This window comes from Erythranthe guttata, chromosome 1 (assembly GCF_056151865.1).
Source record: "Erythranthe guttata isolate IM_541 chromosome 1, IM_541, whole genome shotgun sequence".
In the NCBI taxonomy this organism is placed as follows: Eukaryota; Viridiplantae; Streptophyta; class Magnoliopsida; order Lamiales; family Phrymaceae; genus Erythranthe; species Erythranthe guttata.
In genome coordinates, this window is record NC_142533.1 from 3,027,501 (window position 1) to 3,040,000 (window position 12,500).

Here is a 12,500-nt window from a genome sequence, read left to right on the forward strand (position 1 = left end):
CTTTCTTTTTGTTTATGTTAATTTTTTTTATCAGTAGTACAAGTAGTCATTACTATATTATTTGAAATGATAACTAACTTATATTAATTTTGCCTAATTTATTTGTTTCTTAAATGTTTTTAATCTTTATAATTTTGTTTGATATTAATATAGTGTCCTATAAAATATAGTATGCATTTATTTTTATGTTAATATCAGCTAATAGTTTTAAACAGATTCTAAATTTTACTGCGAACCAAATATACTATGGGTGAGTGGCATACCAAGACCAAAAAAAAAAAGTACTTTTCGATAATATTTTATAAATATGAGTTTTTTGCCCTCTAAGTGTTTTAGTTATAGAGTTTAGCCCCATAATTATTTTATTTAATAAGTTCATACTCTTTTATAAATTTATTTTATATTTTGAATTACAATAAAATTTTTATGTTTAAAACCGTATAGATATGTTTACCAAAATTTGGCATTTTTTTCACGAATTCCTCTAAAACAAATCCGAGACGATGCCCCTGAACCCCAAGAATTTTAACCTACCCCCACCCATATTATGTCCAAAAACTGAAAAAAAAAAAAAAAAAGAAAGAAAACATCGTTTGCCCCTACTAGGGGCGCCCATTTCAACAAGATCTACGAAGTTCACCTTGCGCCCCCAAAATCCTAATAATGGGCCTGCTTAGGGTCCCTAAAATTTCAAATCAGTCTTAGGGAATGACTCAAAATTTTGTTACAAAAATAACTACACAATCAATCACTTATAAAATATTTACACGCATTTTGAGTTTATAAATAATTTCATATGAAAATATACCAAACTTAATTTTAATAAATCAATAGAAAAAAAAACCCGACACGTGCAACGCACGTGCACCTATCTAGTATGTATAAAATATGGGAAAAATTTCAGTTTTCGTCTCTCAAGTTTGCACCAATTTCACATTTGGTCCTTCACAAAAAAACACATTTGGTCCCTCATATTTCAATAATTTAACAATTTTGGTCATTTTTCGACAATTTAACGTTAGTCCGTCAGTTAAGGCAATGATGGGCACACTCTTGATTCCGTTAGTTTTAACAGAAAATTGACGGAAATTACTAAAATTGTTGATTTTTTGAAACATGAAGGACCAAATGTGTGTTTTTTTTAACATGTGGGACCGAATATGAAATCGGTGCAAACTTGAAGGATAATTTTTTTTCGCATAAAATATGTATACATTTAAATATTAAATATGCATAAATCAATATATATAGATATATTTATACCTTTAACATTTCCATCACCATAGATGGAGAGTTTGTGTTTAGGAGGAAGAAGAGTTTCCATCTGAGAGAGGTTTCCGACAAAGTATCCAGCGAAGCAGTTGGCGGAGATGTAAGTGTGCGGGATTTTGGCTTCTTCGATTGCCTTTCGGACCGTCATTTTCTCGTCGAATGTTACCCTCCCGGGCGCAAGTGCGTGCTCCATTTGTGCTGGATCCACACCGAACTCCGAAGGCAAGAAACGCTTCAACAAAATTCATTCGAAAATCAACATTTTTTTAATAATAAAATGAACTTCAAAAAAAGGAATAAAATAGTCTACAAACGGGCTCCCAAAGTCACAAAAACAAGAAAAAGGAATAACATTAGCAGAAACAAAACCATTCCAATCGGATTCGAAGGGCCATTTAACAAGATTGTAATTCTGCTTCCGATTTTTCCAATTTTTTTTTGGATCAGAACTGGAATATACAAAGTTACGTTCTCCGATCGGACTTTAATTTCCGAAAGTAAATCAATTAATTTTAAATGTCCCTGAAAATTTGTTATAGTATCACTATTATTATGTATTTTATATTATAGGGGCATAATAGAAATAGGATTCCGATTCCGGCCTGAAAATTTTCGATTTTGAAATACTTTTTTTTTCATTCTAATTTTCAAAATTCTAAATATACATAAAAAAAAATGGGTTTCTTTTTTCTTCTTTTACAAGAACTCCTGTATAATCTCTAATTGCAAATAAACCCTTGTGTTACAAAAATTAGCAACGACCGCCCTATGAAAATTAGTCAAAACCAAAAAAATCCTCTAACAGCTTTTCGTGTGGTGCACTTGCGGATTGTGCGGTTGGAGGTGTGTTCTTTACATGAAAAGTCAAAAATACCCTTAAAATTCAAAAAAAAATTGAAAATTACAAATTCATCCTTAAATTTTATAAGCTCTTAAATGAAATTTTCAGAATTTTTAGTTCAGTCCTTTTCATTTCTATAAAGTCCTCTTCTTCAAATCTGCTCCACATTTTCATTGTACATACTACTTGAAAATTAATATTATTTATATGAAAAAAAGGGTTTTATAAATATAATATTTTGCATGCATAATTAATTACTACATTAAACCAAATTAAGTAGCTGGGTATAAATTTCTGTACCTTAACATTTCCAGCTTCTTTAATGGCGTCAACAAGCTTAAGCTGCAGCAGCAAATTATGGCTCCTGAAATGCACTCCGGAGATTGCGCAGATCACCACATCAACTTTCTTCACTGCTTCCACCAAGCTCCGGTGATCGGAAAACGACCCCTCGACCAGCTCCGCCCCCTGCCGCTTGAATTCCATCAGAACCTGCAACTTGTCGATGTCCAACCCTATCTCCGGCCGCCGGAGAATGAAAGTCAGGTGGCCCTCCGCCAGGCTAGCCTTCACCAGCCTCTTTCCGATGTATCCTGTTCCGCCAACTATAAGAACCCTAGTTTTCGCCATTATTATTTTTCCTTCTTTAACTTCAATTTATTTTCATTTTCAGAACCCAAAACAGAACTTTATATGGAGGTTTAATTCGATCACAATATTGAGTTTACGTTACTCAATGTTTACCTATACATGAACTACATTATTTGTACAACCACCCTTCAAGTAATGTCAAATTATGAAAAAGCCCCTAATGTTTGGTAATTATAACCACCTACCTCAACTATGAATCCTTTTATACGTTCGCCCTTGTGGTGTCAAACTCAACAAAATATTCTAGATTCCGCAACACGTTCTCTAGTTTGTACTCGTTTTATGCAAAAATGCAGTTTCTGATCGATGCACCACAATCTAATATTTACAAGCCAAGAAACACATCTTACGATAATCTTGTTTCAAATATGGAGCTCGAATGAATAAAACAAGTTCAAACTGGAGAATATTCCACTAAATTTGACACCGTAAAGATAAACGTGTACGGAGATTCATAGTTCATGAAGTGATTGTAAATTTGTAATTATCCAAATATGAGAAGTTTTTTCGTATTTTAACATTGCTTTAGAGGTGGCCTGAATTTCCCCAAAAATGAAATAAAAATGAAAATTATGGCATAAATTATAAAAAAATGTATTTTTCCAAGTGGGAGTTGGTTTTCAAGATAGTGTTAGAGCAACTCCAAGAGCATAATCAAATGAGACATCAAAGGTCTAACTGCCATTTTGATGCCCATATTTCATTTTTTCAGCCTCCAGCAGAGTAATCAAACACTGGGGCTATTTTGGTGTCAATGGTCGGTGGGTGCATTTTTGGCTCCCTGAAATTCAATAATCAAAAAATTCCAACGGTAAGTTCAAACCCCAACGGTCATTTTTTTCTAAACCAAAAAGATGATTCAAAAAATTATATTCAGCCAACGGTAAGAAATAAAAAAAAATATATAATCAGATTTGCCTCGTCATATTTTTACAACCCAACCAAATAATTTTCTCAAATCTTCAATTTGACTCCACACTAGAAGGAGAGTAGTTTCTTCTGAGGCAAAAAGAGAGATCGAGAAAGAGGTGAATCAGAGAACGAGCGAGACCCGAAAAGGAGAGAGGCGAAGTAGAGGTAAGTTCTCTAGTTTTTTTTTATTGTAATGGGTCAATGGCGGTGTGATGATTGACGAGAGAGACAATGTGAAAATTAGGTTTAGTTTTATGATTTTAAATTGATTTAAATGGAGAGGCTTGGGTTGAGTGGGTTGGGTTGAGTGGGTTGGGTTGGGCTTAGTAATTTATTTTAGTTAAAATTACTTAGTTAATTTTGTTTGGTTAAATTAGCTTTATTAGTTAATTTGCTTTGAATTTTAATTTATGTATTTTACTTGTAAAATTTTAATTGTATTTTTTGTAGATGGACTCTTATTACGGTGGGACTTTTACAAATCTTCTTAGTGACGATTCGTCATTGTATGATGAAGGCTATAATTTGAATCCAACCGTAGAATCCGAAAATATTGTTAATGATGTTGCTCTGCGTAAATCAAAAAAATCAACGAAGTTATCAGAAAGATCGACGAATTTTACAACCGATGAAGATGTTTGTATTACCTCAATATGGCTAAATACCAGCAAAGATGCCATTCACGGAACCGATCAAAATGCAACAATGTTTTGGGGGAGAATTTATGATGAATTCATAATTAATATGGGTCAAAGCGGACGCACCGAGCAAAGCATAAAAAATCGTTGGCAAGATATTAATGCTCAGTGTGCAAAGTTCAATGGTTATCTTAATCAAATTAACAATCGACATCAATCCGGTCACACGGATCATGATAGGGTAAATTACTTGTTTTTTTTTCCTTTATAATTTATATTTATATAATTATACTTTATATTTGAATCTTTTGGTTGATAGTTGCGAGAAGCTAGAGAACTATATGCTGCTAAAAACGGGAAAAGACAATTCAAATTTGAACATTGTTTCAATCTTCTAAAGCAAGAGAAGAAGTGGCTTGATACTTCAAATAAACAAGCAAATGTAGAAGATATTCCTATATCTTCAGAAGATAACAATGAATCTTGTGTCAACAAAGAACGGCCTTTAGGTAACAAATCATCAAAAGAACATCTCAAGAGAAAACAAGGAAGAACAGAAGGCGGAAGCTCATCTACAATGCATGTGTCACTTATAAATGAGCGTTGGGAAACAAAGATAGCGATGGAACGCGAAAGATGATCAACGCGAGAGGCTCATAGCATTACATCAAAAGGCAACAAATGACGACGAAGAGCGTAAACGTATAGACGGAGACCGGGTAGAGATTGACATTATGAATAAAGACACTAATAGAATGGAAGACACTGAGGCCGCTTATTGGAAAATGAAAAAAAATAAAATATTGAAAAGGAATGGTTTAGTATAATTATTTTATGTATTTCGCATTGTTAAATAGGATTTTTAATATGTCTCTAGATTTTTAATATTTATTGTATTTTGCGGTTATCTATAATAAAAAGTAATTTTGAATTCATTATGTTTTTTTAAATATTCAAAATTGCAAAACATATGAATAAAATTAACAAGAACTAGATAAACTTTGCATATCAATAATACATGAAATTGCATAAAGACTTAGTAGATGATAAAAGCAACTAACATCTTAATAAAATGATACATACAAAATAACATAGTACCAGACACATATTTTAGGCTTATAATGAAATAAAACAAAAATAACATACAAAATAAGAACATTGGTTGCAATAGACAAACAATATTATTCTTCACCGTGCAAATTCCACAAATGCTCAACAAGATCATGCTTGAGTCGGGAATGAGTAGTACGATCCCGAATTTGGTGATGAGTTTGAATAAACTCCGTAAACTCATATGTTCATGTGATGGTGTAACATTTGGAGTAACATAATCAAAATCAATGCTACCTGGACCTCTTTCATCCTCAATGATCATGTTATGCATTATAATGCATGCCTTCATTATATTACCTAATGCCTCCTCATCCCAAAATCGTGCCGGCCCACGCACTATATTAAAACGAGCTTGTAGTACCCCAAAGGCCCCGCTCCACGTCTTTTCTCGCAGCTTCTTGGGATTGTGCAAAATATTTTGCCTTTAAATCTATTGGAGCTGGTATTGTTTTCACGAAAGTAGCACATGATGGGTAAATTCCATCTGCTAGATAATAGCCCATATGGTAATCATTTCCATTAACTGTAAAATTAACTGGGGGAGCGCGACCATTTGCTAATGCCGAGAAGATAGGAGATCTTTCAAGAACATTAATATCGTTAAGTGAGCCGGGCATTCCAAAAAAGGCATGCCATATCCAAAGATTGTGTGATGCAACCGGCTCTAATATAATGGTTGGTGTACGAAAATGACCCGAGTACATACCTTGCCATGCGGTTAGACAATTTTTCCATTCCCAATGCATACAATCGATACTTCCAATCATTCCTGGAAATCCACGTTGCTCGTTGAATTGGAGCAGCCGGGACAGATCGACCGCATTTGGTGCTCTTAAATATTGTTCACCAAAAACGGCAACAATTGCTTTTACAAAATGGCGTAAACTCTCAATAGTAGTGATTTCACCTATGCGTATGTTGTCATCCAGTACATCGGCAGGAACTCCATAAGCAAGTATTCTATATGCAGCAATTACTTTTTGAAGACTTGATAAACCAGGACCCCTGCTGCATTATTTCTTTTGACGAAATAGTGATCGTATGCTTCGACACAAGAAATAATTCTACAAAATAGAGGTTTGTGCATACGAAACCTTCTTCTGAAATAAACATCATGATATACAGGATTATCAGCGAAATAATCACGATAAAGTCTATTATGACCTTCAACTCTGTTGCGATGAATAGCCCTTCTACGCGGAACTGAACCACGACGATGCTTGCGTTGTCTTTCTCTCTCAACTTCTTCCTCTTCCATTGCTTCTAAGAGCATTTCAAGATCATCTGAATCAGAGTCGGTTAAGAAAGCATTTAGAACGGCGGAATCACGATGCATACTGAAATAAATAGAGAAAATATGATAAAAATTGTGAATGATAAAAACTGTGAAGAAATGTAAGTTTTTAAAGATCCAATATACAAAATAAATCTTATCGAAAATCTTGACAATGAATCATAAGTTGACACGTGGCAACCAAATATATTATAGATATGAAATCTTATCGGAAATATGTATTTAAATTGGTTGAATTGGATAAATTAATATATTTAAAAATTGATAATCCATTTGATCTTTTATTGTTGGAGTGGAATGCATTTATTGAGTAACTAAAACACTGTAGCAATAATCAAAAGACATTTGAGTATTCATTTTTTATTACTATTGTTGGAGTTGCCATTAGGTGATTATATTGAAATTGGCAATAATTAGTTTTTTCTTTTCCCAAATTTTAAACTCACTTCTTTATGAGTCGACATAGATAAGGAATCAAATTTTATGTGGTATTCATTTCTCCATGTATAGCATATATATATATATATATATATATATATATATATATATATATATATATATATATATATATATATATATATATATATATATATATATATATATATTACCTACCACATGGTCCACATCAAAGTTTGGTTGTGTATCTCGTATATATGATTTTACAAATGTTATAGTAGGGGTTGTTTTGGTTTTAGAGGTTTGTACATTTCGGACCATTTCTTCCTATAAAAACGTGTCAAGTAATTTAAGATAAGTACCAATAAACTAATAAACTGTGTCACAATGGGTCGAATGTGTTATTCAACAAAATTCGATGGTTTTTTTGCTAATTTATTTATCACAAACGATTTTCTACAATTTCGAGATTATACGGGGTACTATTTGCGGTTTACTCCATAAAGAAATAGAACAGTGTACTGTTGGTTCATGTTAGGTGGGAATTAATTTATCAGCTACTCCCACATTTAACAACATATCCACTGCAGATGATGAATAAATCTGACACACACACACAAATACAAATACATACACACACACACAAATACACACACACGAGACTTGTCAAGTATATATGTATATTCGTACATCTGATGTGATATTAGGGCTGTGAAAACAACCTCAAAATCTAGTACTGTTCCATGCATTCTTTGATTTCAAGAAAAGCAAGCAAATTTCTGCACCTAATTACGCCTTCAAATCTTAAGGGGAAAATACACTTTTCATTCATCAAATTTGCACGAATTTCACATTTGGTTTCCCATGTTCACAAAAAAACACATTTGCTTCCTCGTGTTTAAAAAATTCAACGCTTTTAGTCATTTCCGTCAATTTTCCGTTATTACTAACTGAATGAAGCGTGCTCATCACTGCGAGTAAACAGTATAATGAAGAAAATGACCAAAAGTGTTAAATTATTGATTGATACATGAGGAACCAAGTGATTTTTGTGAACACGGGGAACCAAATGTGTAATTAGTGCCCACTTGAGGGATGAAAAGTATAATTTTCCCAAATCTTATTGACAGAAAAAACCTTTCTATTTCTTTTTATTTACGTCACATTTATAAATATATTCATGAAATCAGAGAAGGATATACAACCTACTTCATCTGTCCCATATTATATGTAGTTTCGGGTGGTTGTTCGTATATTAAGATACTCAATAAATATGCATAAATTATATCAAAAATAATATAGTAAATATTAAAATACCCCTGTTATTAATTATTTTTTAATTAACTAATTAACAGTAATAATTGACAAAATTGATAAAAAAAAAAGTTGCAATTAATATTTTATTGAAACTATGAAATGATAAATAATTTTGAAAAACAAAACATTCCAAAAAGACATAATATGTTAATATGGGAGTAAAATTGAAAGTTTTTAGGCCACAACAGTACGACAATATCAAATTATTCCAAAATCAACTTGACAAAAAAGTTAAAAGTACCAAACTTATTACTATTATTATATATTAAAAAGAAATGTGGTGGCAATTGCTTCTTTGACTAAGGAGGAGCACACCAAAGTTGAAAACATTTACTTTGAATTTTGATACACCAAGATCTGCACTGCATTATTCCCCTTCATTTGATATCCCAAACTATTAGCAAGATTTTTATTTCTTTTAATCAAAGTTGCTCTGCGTTTCATCATCTTGTTCAGAAATGGCAGAAGCTTTCCTTCAAATAATTCTTGAAAATCTGAGCTCACTGATACAAGGTGAGATTGGAATGATAATGGGTGTTGATGAAGAGATGAATAATCTGTTCAGCACACTCACCACCATTCAATCTGTGCTCGAAGATGCCGAGATGAAGCAACTTCAAAGCAGATCCATTCAGAATTGGCTAATCAAGCTCAAAGATCTTACCTATGAGATTGATGACATCTTGGATGAGTGTGCTACACAACTCTCCAAATTGGAGCTCAAAAACAGCGCCAAATCAAGTCGCTATAGCGTGAAGAAACTTCTCTTCCGACACAAAATTGGAAGAAGGATGAAGCATGTGACTGCAAAACTTGACGCGGTTGCTGCAGAGCGTGCTAAGTTTCATTTGCGCGAGATTGCTGTTGAGAGGCCATACGAGTTTTCTGCCACACGTGAGACTGGTTCCGTTTTGAACGACTCTCGTCACATTTATGGGAGGGAAGCAGATGCAGAGAAGATTGTTGACATATTGGTCAACCAGGTCAACGACCATCAAGAAATTACCATCCTGCCCATAATTGGTGTTGGGGGCCTTGGCAAGACTACCCTTGCTCAATTAGTCTACAACGATCAACGGGTCGTTGAACATTTCGACAAAAGAATATGGGTTTGTGTGTCCGACGACTTTGATCAGAAGACTTTGGTGAAAGCCATGATTGAATCTGGGGGTGGAAGTGCTTCGGACTTGGTGCACTTGGATGCTTTGCAGCGCGGCCTATGGGAGTTGCTGAACAACAAGATGTACTTGCTTGTATTGGACGATGTTTGGAACGACGATCAGGAGAAGTGGTCTGAATTAAGAAATGTTTTGGCATGTGGCTCCACTGGGAGTTCGATTATCGTCACCACACGCCTCAAAAAAGTTGCTGATATAATGGGAACACTTCCACCACATTACTTAAAGGGGTTGTCGGACGAGCATTGCTGGATGTTGATGCGTGAACGAGCATTTGGACAGGAGGAAGAGGAATATCCAAGCTTGGAAGCCATTGGGAAGCAGATTGTGAACAAGTGTGCTGGTGTTCCTTTGGCTGCTAAGGCGCTCGGAGGTCTGCTGCGGTTTAAGAGGAGCGAGAAAGAGTGGAATTATGTAAAAGAAAGTGAAATATGGGAATTGCCTCAAGAAGAAACTCCGATACTGCCAGCCTTGAAGTTGAGTTATCATCATCTTCCTTTATCATTGAGACAGTGTTTTGCTCATTGTGCAGTCTTTCCCAAGGATTCTGAAATTAAGAAAAAAAAACTAATCTTTCTGTGGATGGCGCATGGATGTATTTCATCAAAGAGAGTCCTTGAAATAGAGGATGTTGGCAATCAAATATGCGATGATCTCGTTTTGAGATCTCTATTGCAATACGTTCCGAATAAAAATAAACCAACTCTCATTATGCACGATCTTGTTCATGATCTCGCCCAATCAATCATGGAGAACAAAGTTCCTGGAACACAAGTTCAAAGGACAAACTTCAGAAGTGCATCGGAGCGCCGCCGCCGTTGGGCAATTACCCGAAGGACAACTCACTTCCTCGACAGAGTGGGGTTCGAAGCATAACTCGTACTATCCACACCATTTTCGGATGAGAGCCATCCCACAACGCAACACAGCCGTTTGACACTCCAATCGCCTATTGGGGGCTGACTTCGACTGAACTCCACCCAATGATGGTTCGACAAGCACAAATTATCATACCATACCAACCCGTAAGAATGCATGTTGCCGGGCTTCGCCGAAGCACCGCACCGGCCTCATCTTGATTACCGACAAGCCAACTTCTTTTTTGCGACAAGCAACCTTCTTTATTCGGCATCTTTCTTAATTCGGGCATCTTTCTTTTTCCGGCATCTTTCTTTATCGGGCCTCTTCCGAAAGGGACTGGAAAAAAAAAAAAAAAAAAAAAATTTTTTTTTTTTTTTTTCCGACCGACCGCCGCCGCCGCCGCCGGAGCGCCGCCGGAGCGCCGCCGCCGCCGCCGGAGCGCCGCCGCCGTTGGGTGGTGGTGCCGCCCGCCCGCCACCACTGGCCCACCATTCCTGCCGCAGGGGGGCGCGGCAGGCCCTCTTTTGCCAAAGTTGCTAGCAACTTTGCCCAAGTGGGAGTTGGTTTTCAAGATAGTGTTAGAGCAACTCCAAGAGCATAATCAAATGAGACATCAAAGGTCTAACTGCCATTTTGATGCCCATATTTCATTTTTTCAGCCTCCAGCAGAGTAATCAAACACTGGGGCTATTTTGGTGTCAATGGTCGGTGGGTGCATTTTTGGCTCCCTGAAATTCAATAATCAAAAAATTCCAACGGTAAGTTCAAACCCCAACGGTCATTTTTTTCTAAACCAAAAAGATGATTCAAAAAATTATATTCAGCCAACGGTAAGAAATAAAAAAAAATATATAATCAGATTTGCCTCGTCATATTTTTACAACCCAACCAAATAATTTTCTCAAATCTTCAATTTGACTCCACACTAGAAGGAGAGTAGTTTCTTCTGAGGCAAAAAGAGAGATCGAGAAAGAGGTGAATCAGAGAACGAGCGAGACCCGAAAAGGAGAGAGGCGAAGTAGAGGTAAGTTCTCTAGTTTTTTTTTATTGTAATGGGCCAATGGCGGTGTGATGATTGACGAGAGAGACAATGTGAAAATTAGGTTTAGTTTTATGATTTTAAATTGATTTAAATGGAGAGGCTTGGGTTGAGTGGGTTGGGTTGAGTGGGTTGGGTTGGGCTTAGTAATTTATTTTAGTTAAAATTACTTAGTTAATTTTGTTTGGTTAAATTAGCTTTATTAGTTAATTTGCTTTGAATTTTAATTTATGTATTTTACTTGTAAATTTTTAATTGTATTTTTTGTAGATGGACTCTTATTACGGTGGGACTTTTACAAATCTTCTTAGTGACGATTCGTCATTGTATGATGAAGGCTATAATTTGAATCCAACCGTAGAATCCGAAAATATTGTTAATGATGTTGCTCTGCGTAAATCAAAAAAATCAACGAAGTTATCAGAAAGATCGACGAATTTTACAACCGATGAAGATGTTTGTATTACCTCAATATGGCTAAATACCAGCAAAGATGCCATTCACGGAACCGATCAAAATGCAACAATGTTTTGGGGGAGAATTTATGATGAATTCATAATTAATATGGGTCAAAGCGGACGCACCGAGCAAAGCATAAAAAATCGTTGGCAAGATATTAATGCTCAGTGTGCAAAGTTCAATGGTTATCTTAATCAAATTAACAATCGACATCAATCCGGTCACACGGATCATGATAGGGTAAATTACTTGTTTTTTTTCCTTTATAATTTATATTTATATAATTATACTTTATATTTGAATCTTTTGGTTGATAGTTGCGAGAAGCTAGAGAACTATATGCTGCTAAAAACGGGAAAAGACAATTCAAATTTGAACATTGTTTCAATCTTCTAAAGCAAGAGAAGAAGTGGCTTGATACTTCAAATAAACAAGCAAATGTAGAAGATATTCCTATATCTTCAGAAGATAACAATGAATCTTGTGTCAACAAAGAACGGCCTTTAGGTAACAAATCATCAAAAGAACA

At 35.0% G+C, this 12,500-nt stretch overlaps 2 protein-coding genes and 1 long non-coding RNA gene across 3 annotated transcripts in view; 2 read left to right on the plus strand and 1 right to left on the minus strand.

Annotated features, from left to right (window-relative positions):
* Window positions 1–2,777, minus strand: part of LOC148772582 (isoflavone reductase homolog) — a 9,012-nt gene extending 6,235 nt beyond the window's left edge. The window contains exons 1-2 of the mRNA XM_088817191.1: window positions 2,414–2,777; window positions 1,264–1,504 (exon numbers count right to left, since the gene is read on the minus strand). Coding sequence (XP_088673317.1) covers window positions 1,264–1,504; window positions 2,414–2,743 — 571 coding nt within the window. The 5' untranslated portion in view covers window positions 2,744–2,777. The remainder of the gene's footprint in view (window positions 1–1,263; window positions 1,505–2,413) is intronic.
* A 972-nt stretch (window positions 2,778–3,749) lies between these two features.
* Window positions 3,750–5,324, plus strand: LOC105962844 (uncharacterized). Its single transcript, XR_016030935.1, has 3 exons — window positions 3,750–3,841; window positions 4,127–4,555; window positions 4,634–5,324. It is a non-coding gene; the product is annotated as an uncharacterized LOC105962844 (long non-coding RNA).
* A 3,434-nt stretch (window positions 5,325–8,758) lies between these two features.
* Window positions 8,759–10,998, plus strand: LOC105973802 (putative disease resistance protein RGA3). The gene has a single exon (XM_088817196.1). The coding sequence runs from the start codon at window positions 8,893–8,895 to the stop codon at window positions 10,486–10,488; it is 1,596 nt and encodes a 531-aa protein (XP_088673322.1). The 5' UTR covers window positions 8,759–8,892; the 3' UTR covers window positions 10,489–10,998.
* Window positions 10,999–12,500: the final 1,502 nt, after the last annotated feature.

Coding starts and splice junctions, on each gene's coding strand:
- LOC105973802 (XM_088817196.1), top strand. CDS start 8,893: ATGGCAGAAGCTTTCCTTCAAATAATTCTTGAAAATCTGAGCTCACTG.